Genomic DNA, 17,968 nt, shown 5'->3' on the forward strand with positions numbered 1-17,968 from the left:
GTTGTCTTTGGAACGTGGTTATTATAATTTGAATTGAAATGACGCACGGGCCAGCTGCTCCCCACCCGGCTACGCGGGCAGTGAGAACCCAGCGCGCTCTCTTCACAGCTCTGGGGTCACGTGAGCCGGGCCACCTGGGCTCCTGCAAGCCCTAGACGTGTAATTAGAGGCTCCCGGGCCGGGATGCTGCGCAGACAAGTCTTATCATGTGTCCGGGCTGCCGTGGGTGCACGAGTTCCCTCTGCAGCCTGGAGCAGCTGGGCCGGGCGCCCGGGCCGCCCGAACCGCGGCAACCATACCCGGCTTATGCTCAGCCAAGAATTTTGATCGATTACTAAACAGTAATAGTGACAAGGACACTAGAGCATGCAAGAACAGCAATGCAGCCAAGAATTTGGCACATGCCAAATAAAGCTTCCTGTGCGCTGTGCCCGAGGCTGCTCATGGCTTCGGCAGCAAGACAGACTTGCTCGGCCTCACACAAGGAGTGTACAAGTCATTCGGTACCCGGGGAGGCGCTGGGCTAGGCCCTTGTGACTGTGAAATGAAGAAATACGCGCGAAGCATGTGATCACAATGTTTATTTGACATGGATCCGAAGTTACCAAGAAATGAAGGTGCTGCCTTTCTCCACAGGGGCAAAAAGTTGACTGATGAGACACATTTCCAAGGACTGGTTCCTCCTTACAACTTATTTCCCCGTCTCCAGCCGTTTACTTAGTACAGGAAAGAGAGGTTTATGTGTGGGAATGGGTGCTGTTCCAGTGAACTTGCTTGGGCCCCTGGTAGTGTTTTGGAACCACAGGGTGAGGGCACTGGAGAGGCACACTTGAGCCCTACAGCCTGCCGGCAGCTCTCTGGGCAGCTGAAAAGGAGTACTCAGAAAAGCCCTTCCCACTGTCCCCCCACCGTCTGGTACCCCAACCTCATGTGCTGCCAGGTGGCGGTGGACATGGAGGGACAAATGGTCTACCAGGCTGCTCTCATGTGAAGGGTTTCCTCAGGCACAGAAAGTCATACAGGCCAAGTGTTTGCCACTCTGAATTCTGGGCAGGTAACATGAAAGCAGAGGTGAGCTTGTTTAAACATGCTCTATCTAGTTAAGATTCCCAGAGGCTTAGACAGAAATATCTTGAAATTCAATACATTCAAGAGAAAAGCAAGCATGAAAATTCACACCCTCAGATTGCTTTAGTAATGCCTAAATCATATTATTTCACTTAGTGCAAGGGACACAAGGTGAGGCTAACCAAGTTTGGACTTTAGAACCTTCTCTCCTCTCCCCTCTCTACTTTTCCCAAATAAAACTGGAAACTTCTCTTAAAAAAGTTGTATGATTAGCATGTGGAAAGGAAAAGGGCCAGAACATTTGTCAAGATCTAGTCTGCATAGAAAACAAGTCTCTGAGTACATTTTAGTTTGAACGAAACTTAATTTGCTTAAGGACAAGAATACCTCAAAGCTTTAGTACTGGTTTAGAGACTCAGTTCGCCTCGTGGTTTGCTACACATTTCAGATTCAAAGATGTGGAACCTCAAGGCTATGTGTGCATCTGAAGGCCTTTAAGGGAAAAAGCATTCATGAATCCTCAGTTTGCAGTTGTAGCTCTGTTGGGGGCTAACGTGAATTAGTTTTGCAGAAAATTTTGGCAGATCCAAGTCACCATACACTGGATTTATCTTCTCAGTTACCATTAATATCACACTGTAATGTGTATTTAACATGGCAACATATTTTTAAAGTTATGGATTTTCACAAAATCACTAATAGAATGCCATTAATTTCTAGATTTTAGAAGTAGGACCTAAGTCTATTTGGATAGTAACTATTTCTAAATAAAATACTATGTATGTATTGTGACAATGTCGATTTCCTAGTTTTGAGAATGGACTATAATTACCTAAGATGTTATCACTGGGGGAATCTGGATGGTAGGTACAGGAGACCTCTCTGTACTATTTTTGAAACTTCTTGTGGGTCTATAATTTCAAAGTAAAAATTAAAAAAAAAAAGACAAAACTATGTATGAAATAACCATGGTAGGAGCTTATTTTAAGAAAAAGATTCCATGTACCCTAAAACTATAAAATGATGAAATTAAGAACTAAAATAGAGAATAGCTTAGTGTTTATTTTGATACTTGAATCAGTAGACAGATGTAATTATCTCTTCTTAAACTATGAGTTCTAGAATAATCTATGGGCCTCTTTTTTTACATAGGGCTCCTAGCAGTGAAGAAACATCCACTTAGATAGTTCTTTTTATAACATATTTAAGACATCCCTTGAGACCTAGAAATAAGCAACATAGAAACAAGATCAAACTTGCATAGCACGTGGAATTTAATAAGAGATAGGCAGAGCATACTTGATTATTGTGGCCTACGATGACTTAAAATGTAGTATTTTTCAGCTTTTGAGTGGACTTTCAAACGAGTCCTCTTGACCAACAGAACATGATCTTCACTTCCTGCTGTGGCCTCACACTGATGGGACATCGAGGCTGGGAGAAGCTACGGGAATCCTCCACGTGGGATGTGAGGGCTTGAGTGGAGCTGACATTGGTTTCCTGACTCTGGGATGGTGCTTTGTTCTGGGGAGGCCTTGCCTTGGAGAGAACTTCACAATGCCTCAGGAGTAGATAACCCATAGCTGTTTCCCCACTGGGTCCGACCCACACCACGAGAATGCATCCAAATTCAGTTTGCTGTATGCTGGTTCAGACTGAGTTGGCAAATAGTGCCCTGGACAGGTTTTGGTCAAGTGGCATTAGCGGCCGCAAGGCACATCTGCTGGCCAGGAAAAAAACAGCGAAGTACATTCATGCAAAAGCAAGGAAAACCACTGATGGTAGGAGGGAAGCAAATATGGAACTAATTAAAGATAATCTTGACCACAGTACAAAGAAGAGGCAAAAATATGAGATGCAGATAGAGGCTGCAGTCAGACACTCCCAGGCTGAGGCCTGGGCCAGGGGGCCGCAGAGGGGCTCTGGACATAGGCTCCCGGCCTGCACCCCACCTGAGGCCTCCCTGTCTCAAATGGCCCTCACCCTCATCTCAGTTTGGGGGACAGCTCCGTTCTGTCATTTCCCTGTACGCCCCAGTCAGCTGCCCACAAACCAGCCACTGTCATCTTTTCAAAACAAGTCAGACCCTGCTCTGAGCAGTGTCACTGCCCTCCCCCCCCACCTTAGTGCAGCCGTCATGTCCATGCTGGCTGCTTCCCAGCCTCGGGGGCTCACACGTGCCCACGTCCTCTGCTCTCCCTCACTGTCTGCTCTGCCTCCTCCAGCTTGGAGTCCAGCCCTTCAAGTATCACCTGGCAGGCAGGAGCCCCTAGGTCAGTCACAGCATGCCCCTTTCCAGCATTTCTCATACATGGTAATTATGTGCTGCTTTAAAATTTTCAAGGGCAGGACTGTGTCTGCCTGCCCAAGACCTAGCATGTGGTTGGTACTCAACAAATGTCTGCTGAATGAGCCCCCAAAGCCCATTTCTTCTCCTGTAAAATGCCAGAAATAATACCCAGCTTGGGGGTGACTGCAAGTACCAGACAGTCCCTAAATCAACTCATGGGCTCACACCGGTCACAGGGGCTTGCACGTAGCTGCCACAGGCAATCCCCTATCGTAGGCATCATCCCTATCCCTTCCCCTTTACTGAAAAAACCGGGCTACAGAGATTTTAAAGAATCTGCCCATAATTCGAGAAGTGGAATCAGATCTTCAGCCGGGTCATGGCTCTCTGAGCCGTCAGTCTGGACTCAGGAGGGCACCACACACACACAGGCTCCATTAAGGTCACAGGGAGCTTTGCCATCACCCAGGAACCTGGGGAGTGGTGAATGGTAGGAGGGAGGGCAGCTCCATGTCAGCTATAGGGAAGAGGGAAGGGCCCAGGGCCATGTGACCCCAAGCAGCACCCTCACAGCACCCCACATTCCTCCTGCATTCAGAAGCCTGGATCAGCATGTCTGTCCCTGTAGACTGCTGCCTCCAGGAGAGGGCAGGGCAGGCGGGTTTCCTTTGGTGGCCTCACCTCAAGCAAGAAGCAGAGCCTCCCAAAGAGCCCAGAAGAATCCAGACCTAGTCCTAAAGCTTAAAACGAGTCACATCAGTTCTGCATCAGAGCTGGTTTTCTTCCATTACACTGCCCTTGGTGGGACGTCCCCATCGCAGGTAACTCTCTTGACGGTAACTTAACAACACTAATTCAAGTTCACTTTCTTAATTGTCAAAGCAAATACACAGTTTCTTGTCACTGTGCATTTTAGAACATTTATAATTTTCTCAAATTGTCATTTTAGGGAATGACAGGACATTTGAAGTGTATATTTAACTGCAAAAAAATCTTCCCTCGTGCTTAAAAATGGCAATGTTGTCAAATTACTTGAGAACATAAAATTTCATAAGAGTTTAGGCAAGAAACATGGTTAACAGTGTCATAAATAAGTATTATAACTTTATTAAAATGAAAAGACAATATTCAAAATAATGCAACAAAAATGAATAAAATCCTTTGTCCAATACTGTACATATAATGCAGAAATCAGTGCATTTTTCTAAAGCATGTTTTACCTTCATTTAGTTCATACTAAAATACAAGCTTTAAATAGCTCAAATATCATTCAGCAGTTTAAACTGTAAACAGCCTGTTTAACTGTTAAGAGAACATTGTAGTAATGTTCCTCTGTTAGCGAGCACCTTCTCATCTGTGCTTATCTGTACAAGACAAGTACATTGACGCATGTGAAGAGATGAACACAAGCTACGTGTCTCACCGAGTCTCTGAAGCAGCGGCCATGAGGGTCTGAAGAGCAGGAAGATGCTGACGTGACCTCTGGAGTTAAGACATACTGTGCTATTGGTCAGAAGTGTTTTACTTAAAAAGCAAACAATCCCCAAGAAATACTGAATAGGAACCAGCAACACAAGGCCAGCTTGTGTTGTATTTGTTTATTAATACAGTCTAAAAAAAACAAACGGAAAACCACAACACACATCCCCACACAATATTGCTCAATCACATAGCTGTTTCACTACTGCTTAAACTGGCCTCCTCGGCACCGCGAACAGGGTGCTTCCCCCATGAGCCTCCCGCGTCCTGCTGCTTCTGTGAGGCACATGCTACAATGGGCCATTTCAGTGGCTGGAACAAAGCAGGAATTGTAAGGAAAAAGTACTTAACTAATTCTATTATCATCTCATTTGTCAAGATGGGACATTGTACAGGTGAAAATATGGTTGCTGAAGAAACTGCTCTGACTCCCCTCAACAAAACAAAGTGAAACCTGCAAGCATTTGGGTCTCAGGACCATTTTTACACTTGGTAGATAGAGTCATGGTAAGAATGTGCACCCTGCCCTCCATGGAAGACTGCTCGCAAAAATAAATGAAACAAAATATAACTGGCCTTAGAGCCATAAATCTTCAGACTTACTAAGCAAAAATATTTCCTTTTTATGATTCTGATCTAAACAATACTGTATTTTCTTCCATTTGCTCAATTTTCAGTCTATCAGGAGTCATTCTCCAGCTTGAGTTTTTATAATTCTGAATATATATTACTCTAAGATAGTAACTAATTGGTTAACCTGCAACTACAGTCTAGGGTTATACCATGAGTATATATAGGTATACAACGTATGCGTACATAAAGGTTTCCCCATCCATCCCTCCCACCATCACATCTTTAAATTAGAGACTTGAGTAGACTTTTCTCACACACACAATCAGGGCTCCTCTGCGCAGCACCTCATGACTGTGCTGAACCTTTTCCTTTAAGACAGAGAGTTAAACTATTTTACTCCATAATCTGAAACATTTTCCTGTGACGCTCAGGCAAAGCAGAAGCCATTTCCTCCATGGAACCGCCGCTGGAACATGACCCCAAAGTCTATGGAGAAACCACATACGATAAATGTTTGCGCTTCACGTGGCCGCCCAGATCCACTTTTGTTTTTGAGTCCAGCTTTTCTGCGGCTGAAACTATACTGCAGTCGGCAGGTAATGGCTGAATCTGGGTGCTGGTGTTTGTTTCCTCTGCTTCCCTAAAGAATTTTTCGTATTTGTCCAGGTATGGTGGTCTCTCAGGTAGTAGGTAATAATGTGTTGAACTAACCTTCTTCCCGTTTTCAATAATGGGCAGAATGCAAGGAACCTTATTGGCAGACCCCTCACTGTTCTGTCTCTGCAGAGCTTTGCTGCTGACATACTTGGGGTCTGGGGCAAAGCTCTGGGTTGGGGGCATGACCCCGTTGAGGTAAGATGGCAGGCTTTTAGGACTCGGTGTGCGGGAGTTGCTCCGGGATAAAGGTTCTCTGGGCGGTACTTTGGGAGGCCTGTCTTCATCGCTGTAGGTGCTAGAAGTAACTTCTGCTGACCACCTTCTATAATCTGGCTTCACGGGCCTGGGAGGTATGGGAACCCTGGGGGGCACCTCAGGTTTGTCTTCATCGGAGTTTGGAGAAGCTCTGTGTATGTAGCTGGATATCTTTATGGCTGGCTTGTTAAAGGACCCAGCTGGCCCCGAGTGGGACCTTCTCAGTCGTCGGTGGGCCTGAGGCAGAGGAGGGTCTGAATTCTGCACCCCTCCATTTAGGTCAGTTACCTGGTTGAGGTCTGCCGCAGAAACTGCTGGGGTATCAAAATATGCATAGTTGATCTGTCCGCACCCTCGGAAGCTTCGCCTGCCAGGAATATCGTATTTGAAGTCAGAAAGTGCACAGTCTTCTAAAAGGAAGTCTGTATCTGAGCTAGTTAGGAATTCTACCTCACAGTCTGTCTCGTCCAGGCAGAGGTCTTCGGAGATGGGCAGTGGTGGAAGGGGCCGTGAACCCCGCTCACAGGCAGCTGTGCTGGGGAAGAGGGGAGGGGAGGTCTTTATGGGTGTGAGTGGAGGAGTAGAAGCACAAACACCATTTACCGAGAGTTTCTTAAAACCACACACAACTTGATCCTCTTCATGTTGTGCCAAGTTTTCACTTGGGGGAATAATAAGAGGGGGCAAGCTGGACTTTGGAGGGGTACCACTTTCTGCAAAGAGGTCATCATTCACCAGAACGGACTTCGGAGCACGCCCTAGAAGGAACCAGAGGTCGGTAAAAGAGCAGCTGCACCCTCCTCACCCAGGAGGCAGGCCCGGCTCCCTGAGCTCCTACAGCTTCTGTCTGAACTATCGGTGAGATGCCTGACTGCAGCGGCCTGAGAACATGCAACCGCCACAGGCAGAATCAGACCCCAGAAGATTGTTAACGCACATGATCTGGTTCAAAGAACAGATTATCTCTTCTATCTCCCCTGGACATGTGCATGGCGCACACCCACACATCTCAGGGCAGGTTGTGTGACGTGTGCAAAATTTGCAGCATATAATTTACATGAATACCATTCTACCCCAGCCTAGCCATTTAAGAGATGTGACAATACAAGGAACACAGGGCATAAGACAGATAAGACAAAGTCCTCTGTTAGCTCTGTCCTAATATCGGGAGGGAATGGATAAGCAGCTCAGTGTGATAAGGAGCTTTTGATAAAAATCTAAGGCACATAATGTTCACCCTAAAAGTACTATTATCACATACTTTTCACACTTTCCTAAGTTTTTAACATTTATACTACTTTATCACTTTCAAACATGTATCCATACTACCAAGAAAGATGAGAGATCTTGTCCAAGGTTTCTAGAAGTTAAGTCTGTATCATAGCTGGGATTTGAATTTAGTTCTGGATTTGAAAAGCTCACACTTCCACAAACAGACCTAGCTAGGAATCAGGGAGTGACTCAGGATAAAGGCAGTAAGGTATAATCGATTGAGAACAAGGTTATCTGCGGAATCTGTTGCCACTAGGGGTCAGACTGTTGTTGGAAATAGTTGAGGTCGTTTCCTCATTTAAAAAATAATGCTGGAAGACAGGCTCTTACACCAGGCTAACTTCCTCTTTAGTGCTAAATTCACTGAGATTTTCAGAACACATACCAATAGATGTGAGGTGCTCCTGAGTGGTAGAGTTGAGACTGTATGCCATGGTTATTGGGTCAATATTTAAAAAGTTACTGAAAGGAAAGGAAAGACATCTTTGATCACAATCAAGCAGCAATCATGTTCTCTATCTCACTTTACTATCACCAATTTCTGAACTACAGTAGCATCACGTGCTGTACTCACTTCTCAAACTCACGGCGACTGCCCCAGCAGGCCTTCATATTCCCCACGGCCTGGCCATCATGCAGAAACGTGGTTTTCAAGGGGACTCTCATCTCCTGAGCAGCAACTCCGGCTGTTGACATTGTGCCTTATTCTGGGATGTCTCCAAACTCGTGAGGCTAAGGGATCTGTAGCCAACCAGCAGCTCTCACTCCCTAGAGGGGATAAGGAGGAATGAGAATAAACAATTCAGAAATACCCACAAATAGCTGGTACTGGAGAATTTGAGGGGGATGCTTAACAGAAAAAAATTAGTTATAGACATTCACTTAATTCTGATGGTTTTGTATTAACTAATTCTTACTTCTCGGGAGGGTACATAAGTGTAGACACTAAAAATATTTTTTTGGTAAATACTAATCCAAGATTTGGAATGTTTTCCTGCCAAGTGAGAAATAGTCTATCACCAGCAAAAGCAGACCACCCCCTGCAGAGCCTGACAGTCGCACAAATCACACTCACTTGCCCAAGTACACAAACATTGCTCTGCCCTCCTGTTAAACCGACCTTCCAGTGTGTGGTTGTACGGGACACTTTTCCCCAAGCTAAAAAAGGCAATTTCAGAAATTGTATTCAATACTGCAGAATATTCACTAAAACTCAGTGCTTCTATCAAACAAGAGATTCTATGGCTGGCACCTGATTACCCTGCAATAAATAAATCCAATTTGTTTGGATTCTGTATTGCAGGGCTAGCCATGGGAAGACAAATTCTCCAGTTATTACTTGTTCAAGAATTAAGAAATAGTTACATATGAAGATACTAATTTCCATTATCCTGTAAATATTCAAGCTCTGCAAGATTACTAGCTTCAGAGGAGGCCTGGGACAGCGTCTTCCTCCCTTTGAAAGACAAACTGAAAGGTGAATTCCTCACATTCTCCCCCAGAAGTGCCCGGCTGCAAGGCAAGGATTACAGAGGCTAAATCAGAAGTTTTCTTCATCTAGTAGTTCAACTTTTGGAAGCCCCTGCACCCTGGATGTTAATGTCTGGAATCCCCTGACCCACAGCCTTTTTAATTTTACTTTTATTCACTACAGAGGTGTTATTAGCACTGATCTCTGCTCTGTCTTCATTTATGTTTGCAAGTGGGTTTTTTTTTTTTTAGATATTAGGATATGACTTGCCAACTCTCACTGTAACACTGACCCCCTTTGGGATGTGTACAGACATTTTATAAGGCTTTCTCATTCTCTCGCCAAATATTTGCGCACCTACCAAGAGCTGGGTGCTGTGCCCAGGACTGGGGATGTCACAAAGATGAGTGAAACAAGTGTTGGCGTGGGTGAGGCCACACAGTTTTCTATCTTTATTTTTTTACAGACAAATTTGTCACATCCTGCTAGACTGAGCTCAGGAGAGGGGCTGTGCCCCAATCCTTGATCAGCACTAAGTGGGGCTTCAGCAGGTGCTCAGGAAGTGAACATCACACAATACCATCTGATTATCCTTGTCAATACCAACTGAATTACACAGTGTATAAGGTGTAGGGCTTTTAGCTACATATCCAAAATACTCTGCAAAGTTTATCACTTTTTTTTCACGTGAGAAGAAATGGAGATAGTAATGTCTCAGTAATGACAAAGGAAGGAAGATGGGTGCCAGTTACCGATTCTCAGCTTTTCACTCTCCTAAGTCAGCTGTTTTGATGATGTAGGCAGGGATTTAAATAGATTTAAAAATATTATCTCAAATAGCCAAGCATCATTTTTCTTTAATCAGTCTCTCACAGATATGTGATTTGAAGAGGAAAAAACCCATTTTTTTAAGAAATCTAAGATATTAGGAGTTTTTTTTTTTTTTGAGGATTGGTTTTTAGATTATTGAAACAAAGCAAATGTGTTTTCACTTTACCTGAATCAAGTAAAGCTGTAACAAAAATTTTAGAAACCAACCTTTAGGAAGCATTGCCAGGCTCTATGTCCGTACATTTAGCCCATGGTACATGGCAGCCTTCCTGAGTATTCTGCAAGCACTGGCAAGACTATAGGGAAAGTATCTGTGTAATATAAAAATGAAAGGCCAGATAGGAAGAAGAATATGGCATTTAAGTAGTTTGAAAGCACACGTTTGAAGATCGCTCACCCAGATTACAGGAAAATGCTGCGGGGGACTCAGAGGCCCAGCCCCCACCTGTCTGCAGGCCAGCAAGTACTACTATAATTACTGTGTGTCAGCCTCCTAATGCCATCTAAATCTTAGCTCCCAACAGCCCCATTGTGCAACTATCGCCTCTGCTGAAATTGCCTTGGAATTCTAAACTTACATTTCAATGGCCCCTTCAAATTATAAGTTCTAGAAAAAGTTGTTTTTTATTCATTGTTTCCATCACCTACTTGTTAGCTTTCTTAAGAAAAAAATTTTTTTAGTATAAAAAGAATTGTGTTCACTAAGCCAGCTCACTTCTGACCACAATAGTGTCTTTGTGTATTCATAGAAGGTGACCTGCCTCTAAATTTCAATGGGTAATTGTGAATGGGCCATGTTATGAAACTGTGCGAACTTCCTACTCGCTTGCCTGGGAGAAGTGAGGGGGACAACATAATTGCATGTTCTCTTCTTTTGGAAAATAACTTCAAACTGGAGACTCTGGAGGGCGACCTGCCACAGGTTCGGAAGCAGATTTTTTCGACTGTGTTCCTCAGATTGTAAACCGAGGGTGTGAAGCCACCTGGGATTCTTTCACGCCTCTCCCAAAGCTCTGGGAGCGCACAGTGTATACACGCCTTGGGAAAAATCAATGTGGTCAACTTCAGCTAAAAAAAAAAAAAAAAACACTGCTCAAGTGAAATTTAACCAGTGCTGCTGTGTTTCAAGTTTTGTTTCCTTGTACCTCTAAAACTAGCTCTGCTTTACAACTCATTAGGAAAACAGCTGCAAAAAAATGTGCCTGTACAGGAAAATCAGTTGTCTATAAGATGGCATTCCAAAAATACAAAAGCTACTGTTAATCCAGGCAGCATGAGAGACCAGGATAGAAATGACCTTGGGTATAACTTTCTAAAATTCATGAATTTTATCTTTTAGTTGTTTTAGTGTTAAAAGTGCAGCTAAATATCAATCCCAGATGTGAATTTTTTCCTGTTAACATCCCTTGATTTTTTAATTCAAGAAGAAAAAAACCCTAAAACCATGTTTCCCGAGGCTGTCCTTTTATGGTCCTTCCTTACTCCCGCCTCCTGGAGTTCTGAGCCACCTCTGTAGCTTCAACGCTACGGAGAGGACGGCCCCTGAATCGGGACTCCAGCTCCGGCTCCGGCTTCCACTCTGCGTTTCCTATTGTCTGGTGATTATTTTTCTACTTGGATGGTCCTCTGGCATCTGGGGCTCTACAAGCCGAACTGCTCCAGTCCTTCATGCCCCACCCCCTTCCCAAACCAGTTCAGGGCCTAAGAGGATCACACTTCTCCTAAAGGCACTGTTTTTAACCTGAGCTGCAGCAGACAGAGGTTCCATCACAAGTTCCGTAGCCCTACTTCTCCACTATCTCAAATATTCCTTTCTTCCGTTCACTGGCACCGGTCTGCCTTGGGTCTGAAAATACCCAACCCATCCTACACACCAGGAGCAGATCAGTATGCCCAAGCTGCAGCTCAAAGTAACATCTTCCACTGCTCACAAACCTTCAAGGGCTTCTCAACAGAAAAGCTCCTCGTCCGACATCAAGGCCTCCACAACAAGGCCCCCGTCCACCTTTTTCAAGCTCTTGCTTCTCTTTTCTCCAAGTCTCTCTCAGAACTCCACCTTTCCAGGAGGGCCATTTCTCATACCACCATCTCCCTGACCCTGCTCCTTGCTGAAAAGCCAGAGCAGCGTCTCTGTTTTGGTCATTTTGTGTTGTGCCCCAGTTCCACTCCCATCCTCGAAATCTACGACAGACTTCTTTCCCCCGTAGGGATCCTGGCGTCATTCTTTTCTAATAGGAAATGAGAAAATTATGAAATTGAGGAAATATTCATCTCAGTTTTTGAAAAATAATTCCATGAAAGATGCATGTATACTGTAAATAAATGAAGAGCTAAGGGAAATAGCAAAGATCTGAAAAGGATAAACTTAACATACTGATATCCCCTAGTAATAATGTGACAAGTTTAGGGTATGTAGCAGGCAAGGAATTTTCATTAACTTCCTTTCCAAAATCCAAAGTGGACAGTTTGCAGACTGGGTAAAAACCCTTCGCTTAAATGGTTAATAATGTAACTCTCTTAAAATTGGTTTCTGTTACTGTACATTTGCTTCATGTAGGCAGTGATTTCTGAAAACAACAAAGTTCACCTTCTCTTACACACTATTCCTTCTGGACTGTAATGCATCTACTGTCTTTTTGCTGTTAGATTTCAGGTTACTTCCCTTAAAACAAAACAAGCTATCCCAAAAAGCGCAGTGCACGTTCTTTATTAAGGTGAGATCACCTGCCTTTAGCTTGAGGACAGTATCTCTGGAACTCTTTTTTAACCAGACTACCTTCAGACAGTAACCTAGAAGCGCTTGCCTCGCCACCAGATCCCATTAACAAATCTCAGAGGCCATCCGCACCAGGAGGAGGGGCACATTTTTGTCATACAGCTCATCCAGTTCTGCCCAGCGCTTCCTTATTTAAAAGTGTGATGTAATTTCCTTCTTTCAATCTGGTTTTAGAACCTGATTTCTGTTTATTCAGGGTGATAAATGGTCTTTTCAGCTGGAGTTAACAATTACCTACATAACCATTTCCATACCCAGGAAGATACAAGGTAACCGTATTTAGAGCCAGTTTGTAAAAAGAAACTGACTTAGGAACACACCAAATTCCATGATTTTAGAGCCTCTGGAAGTCCACCAACACCTGCTTGCTCACCTTCATTTTGAAGATATCTAAAATAATCACCTTTGGGAAAATGAAAAAAAAAAACTCCACATTTTTATTGTGATTATAGTGTCTAAAGCACTAGGAGCCAAGCTATTTGACACACTGAACATTCAGGTTGGCTGCTTTATAGAATTTTAACTTCTATTAATGAGAAAACGTCCTGATTTAATATTCATCTACCATAAGTTAAATAGTGCTAGTTATAGTTCAATATGATAGTTACAGTGCCGCCTCACCTGAGTTTACTTACTGAAAGCACAAGGCTCTTCCAAATCAAAGGCCCTGATTCATGGCCTTTCTCAGATTTCATTTTAATGGCTCTGATTTGGGGGAAGGGCAGGAGGGGGAGGCAAGTTAGGGAAACTTCCTTCACGGTGTCCTGCTGCCACAGGGAGCACAAATAACCTTCACGGTGCAAGCACAGATGACTTAAAAATATTTTAATATTACGGTAATATAACGTAACTAAGTGCTCCAGCAAGACTTCAAGCTACACCTGACGGTTTCAGTGACGACGGAGATGCAGTGTGATGCGGTGCAGACGGGCACTTTGTCCCCTCGCAGTGCCATCCTCATGGCCTCTTCTCAGTGCCCAGCACCCAATGGCCCATTTGTAGGTGCTACAAACAGAGGCAACAAGGAAAATAATTTGTCTTCAGACTGTCAGAATCAAAGCGAGGTGACATGATTTCTTGAAAAATGCCGAAAGTTTTCAAACTAAGGATTTTAAGAAATGGCAAGCTAATAAAAAACCTGTTTGTTCATCCGCCATCGTCATCAACAGTCTTTTGATTCACTCACTCTCCTACGCAACTTCAGTGTGACAGCGGAGCCGCGCTGTAGCAGGGATGCGCTCTGCCCTTGGTCCTCTTCCCACGGAGAACCACAGCCAGCAGCGATACACACACACACACCCCTGGACGGAAACATACTACTCCTTTCAGACGTGTACGTAATGGATTTCTAATTGTAAAAGGCACATGAATTCTAATCTTAGTGACAAGCAATATAGTCTAATGATGGGAAGCAAGTCTTTAAAACTTCCAATTTACTTAATGAGCCTTTAAGTCACCCAATGGGTATGTTACAATGAACATAACCTAATAATAATAATCACTAATTCCTAGGACACTTTATCTGACAGGCATTGTTCTATTGTTAGAATTGTTCTATTGTATTAATTTACTTAATCCTCAACAACCCAGAGGTGGGTTACTATTATTACCCTCACTGAGAGAGGAGGACAGGGCAGTACCGGGAGTAGCCTGGCTGAGGTCCCACCTTGTAGGTGGTGGAGCCCAGACTGAGCGGGGCGCTCGCCGCCACACCACACTGCTCTTCGGTCTTCAGCCAGGGTAGGATCTGACCTACTGCAATGCTCAGGTTTTAAGGGTGGCTCAGACAGATTTTTCTGGGGATTTGCTGCTTGGTAATAGTTTTTCTTGGGTAACTTAGCCAATGAAATTTCCTGTTTTACTTCAACTGCCTCAAATTCTCCTAGAAAAGCTTTTAGGTGCAGATTTGATCTATGTATCCTCTAAAAGGGGGGGTCAAGGTATCAATTTTATATTGCACGAGCGCTTCCAACGTTTCTTTTGAAACCCTCTATCTTTAACCATACATCGATGCCCCACCATCACATACCCAGTACAACGTGGTATTTGGGATCACACATGGCTGTCTCAATCCATAAGAAGCATTTTTTTTAAAGTAAAGGCCCGGTGGGTCTTTTACTACTCTTGCAGCAAGGATCCCAATGGTGGTATTGTAATCCGTCTCTATTATAAAGTCTGGAATTTAACAACAGAATATCTTGTATTGGTAAAGCACTCTACACATTACAAAGCACTTTCTAACCCATTGTCTCACTTGATCCCACAACATCCCTGTGAGAGGAGGCAGGGATTAGTCTCCATTTGCAGATGAGGAAGTGAGGCCAACCACCTTCCCAGCAGCAGAGGCATCACAGCCCTCGTGCCCCGCAAGGCCAGCACCTTCCCTGCTACACTTCACTGCCTCCCCCTTCTACCGTGTCTTCACTTCAGGCAACATCATTTCTCATCCTAAAATTCTTGCTTATAAATGGGGAGATGCAAAGGATAGTGAGGTGAAAAGCTCAAGACCCTAGCGTTGGTCAATTACAGAGATGAAAATAGGTACTCCTAGCACTTAGCTCACAAATTCTCAGAGGGTGAGGATTAACTATTCTCACAAATAGTTATCAAATGCTGTTTGGACTACAGACTATGCTTGTGAGAGAAACACAGCTGCTGTCTGATGAAGCCTCATGTAGTGGGGCGGGGGGTGGGGAGGCGATATGCAAGTGAGCAATTTCAGACCATGGTAACTCCCCAGGAAGCGAGCAGGGAACAGTAAGGGGACAGGGAGGCAGGAGAACATATTTACACAGGTGGCTGGAGAAGGCCTCTTTAAGGTGACTTTTTAAATTGGAATCTAGAGGAGGAAAAGAGGCAGCCATAGAAAGAGACAGAAGAGCTTTCCCCACAGAGGGAACAGCATTAAAAAACAAATGATCTATAACCAAGTTGGGTCTCATGTTCTGGGGGTCTTGGATAAAAGTTTTTGGACAATGTCTTCTAACCCTCACCTTCCCACTGTTTCCTCTGTTAAACTGTAATGTTCTGTTGTATCGTGGCACTTTGGAGTTGAAAAGGATTAATTCATGTAGCCAGAGCTCCATATTTTAAAAAAATACTGAGGCCTGGAAGATGAGACTTTTAGTAATACTGCACAATTTTATGGCACAGGGCACTGGATTAAAATATCAATAATGACTCCAAATTGCAGAATACCTTCAAAGGAATTTCTCTATTAAGCTAATAATTTACATTCAGAAACCTGAAACTCATCAGCTTTATCTTTATGAAGCTTGTGTTTATTCTGTGTAAATAATGCCAGAATACCACAGCTGGATTTTTATTTATTTAATGAGTTATTCATTAGCTTTTATAAAGCACAGCCAGAAACCAGCACCTAAGGATGCTAAAGGAATCCCGATGATGAGGTACCAATCCAAATTTATTTAGATGAAGTGCAGAGTTGTTTCTCTGGTAGAAGGAGCCCATGACATTCAAATTCCTGGAATTACCCTTGGCACCACCTTTCCCTCCTCTGCTCACCTTCCTAAAGCAACCTGACGGTATGCAGACATTCAGGTCAGTTTCAGCATGTTAGATTGTACCTGTAATTTAGGCAACTTGCTTTTAAGAGCTACCATTAGTATTAGCAGAAAGGAAGTATTATCTGGTTCCACTTCTGAGAAGCAACAATGAAAGAGTTATTTTCACACAAAAACTCAATTCTGCAGTATAATTAAATCTCACAGAAAGAGTGACCAGTATCTATTGTGAACTTAAAGTAGGAAAAACAATCCACTACATCAGTAATTTTACCTGTCAAAAATATGAATAATTCAGACATTTCGTAACAGTCATAAAAACACAGATTTGCTTTCCAGCCCTAATCAGTGACTGGTCCAATCCTGCTGAGCTTTAAAACATAAAATATGCTTTCATGCAATTATTTATCATCCATCAACTATGTGGAAGGCTGCGTAAGATAGAAGCTGTGTACAAGGCAGAGTTCCTGCCCTTAAGGAGTTTACAGTCTAATATATGTGTTAGGTTATAAATTGTTAGTCTGAGACTTCTATCACCTATTAGTGACTATCTACTGGAACATAAAGCCGAAAACACAGTGCCTGAAGTCCATGCTAAAACCTATCTGTATTTCTCTTCAAATTTGCTAATAACTGGAAAAGATGTCAGCCACTACCTTGCCTGATAACATTTTGGTAACCAAAATAACCAATCATAGCCAGCATACGAACAAGAAACCATACCCATTGCATTCTTACAGACTTAAAGCTTAAAACCTTGCAGAATACTTGTTCTCCAAAAGGGGCAAAAAAGGCATTTTAATCTCACCTTTCTTCACCTCTGACAGTTGCCTAGAAACCAGTCCTGCCCTACCTGTGTTGCAGGTGTACCTGAAGTCACCAACACATCTCTTTTAAAGCTACAGTCTCTATTCTGACTGCACTTAAGTTTATGACTAACAATCTATTCATATTTTTTATCAGGTAGGAGACTGGTTTCTTTCTGGCAATGACGAAATCCTAATAAAGACTTAGCAAGCACCAATACAGCACCAATCATACTAAGGAAGTCATCTAATTTGTCCGAGACTATGATAGGCACACAAATACATACACACGAGAAATACCCCAGAAGCGTTCACGTTTTGAATACAGCATCCTGCAGCTCGGCTGCTCCTAAAGCAACACTTCGGGCGTTCGGCGCTGGGAACCACGTTTCTAGGAGGGGGACAGAGCCGGAAGGCTCGGGCTGCGCGGCTGAATTACCGACCGCGGTCAGGCGCCGGGCGGAGGGACTGCGGCTACGGACCGCGCCCGCTCGCGGCGGGTGGGGGACACACCGTAGCCCGGGGCGCGCAGCCCGCCGTGGGGAGCCGAGGCCGCCGCCCGCGGGCGCAGCCGGGCCCTCCCTCCACCCCTCCGTTCCGGGAGACGCCGCATCGCGGCGACCCTCTTGGGCCCTGGGCCCGCCCTGCGCAGGGAGCCCCTGGCAGCAGGGCGCGGAGCGGCGCCCTCCCCCAATCCCGCAGGCCCCTTACCCCGCGGAGCCGCGGCTGCCCCACGGCGCCCTCCCGCGCATGTCCGTCCCGGCTGGCTCAGCGCCGCGGTTCAGGGGCCCGGACACCGCGCAGGCGCCTCGCCGCTCACACCCAAGTCGCAGTCCCGGTTCGCACTCGGCCGCCGGCGGCGAGACGACCGCCGCCTTACTATATAGCGGGTGGGCGTGACCGTGACGTCGCCTCTTACCGCCCTCCACCCCGCGCAGCCAATCCCGGCAGCGAACCGCTTAAAGG

At 44.5% G+C, this 17,968-nt stretch overlaps 1 protein-coding gene across 4 annotated transcripts; it reads right to left on the bottom strand.

The window, feature by feature from the left end:
• Positions 1-4,442: 4,442 nt before the first annotated feature.
• On the bottom strand, positions 4,443-17,869 carry ERRFI1 (ERBB receptor feedback inhibitor 1). Of its 4 annotated transcripts, none has more exons than XM_057499679.1 (5): positions 17,714-17,868; positions 13,524-13,677; positions 8,169-8,362; positions 7,980-8,056; positions 4,443-7,080 (listed from the first exon to the last, which is right to left on the bottom strand). In XM_057499679.1, the coding sequence occupies exons 3-5, from the start codon at positions 8,288-8,290 to the stop codon at positions 5,897-5,899; spliced, it is 1,383 nt and encodes a 460-aa protein (XP_057355662.1). In that variant the 5' UTR covers positions 8,291-8,362; positions 13,524-13,677; positions 17,714-17,868; the 3' UTR covers positions 4,443-5,896. The 4 variants fall into 4 exon arrangements, with proteins under 4 accessions (XP_057355662.1, XP_036781195.2, XP_057355661.1 ...); XM_057499680.1 differs by lacking the exons at positions 13,524-13,677; positions 17,714-17,868 and adding an exon at positions 11,832-12,082 and having other exon boundaries at positions 6,547-6,689; positions 6,773-7,080; XM_036925300.2 differs by lacking the exon at positions 13,524-13,677 and having other exon boundaries at positions 17,714-17,869.
• Positions 17,870-17,968: the final 99 nt, after the last annotated feature.

Source organism: Manis pentadactyla, chromosome 4, assembly GCF_030020395.1.
Source record: "Manis pentadactyla isolate mManPen7 chromosome 4, mManPen7.hap1, whole genome shotgun sequence".
In the NCBI taxonomy this organism is placed as follows: domain Eukaryota; kingdom Metazoa; phylum Chordata; class Mammalia; order Pholidota; family Manidae; genus Manis; species Manis pentadactyla.

Bases quoted from the DNA above. Each gene is read 5' to 3' on its own strand.
- ERRFI1 (XM_036925300.2), bottom strand. From the start codon at position 8,290: ATGTCAACAGCCGGAGTTGCTGCTCAGGAGATGAGAGTCCCCTTGAAA. The intron at 8,057-8,168 runs GTGAGTACAGCA...CTTTCCTTTCAG, and splicing joins AGTCGCCGTGAGTTTGAGAA to TAACTTTTTAAATATTGACC. The intron at 7,081-7,979 runs GTATGTGTTCTG...GGTTCCTTCTAG, and splicing joins GGAGCACCTCACATCTATTG to GGCGTGCTCCGAAGTCCGTT.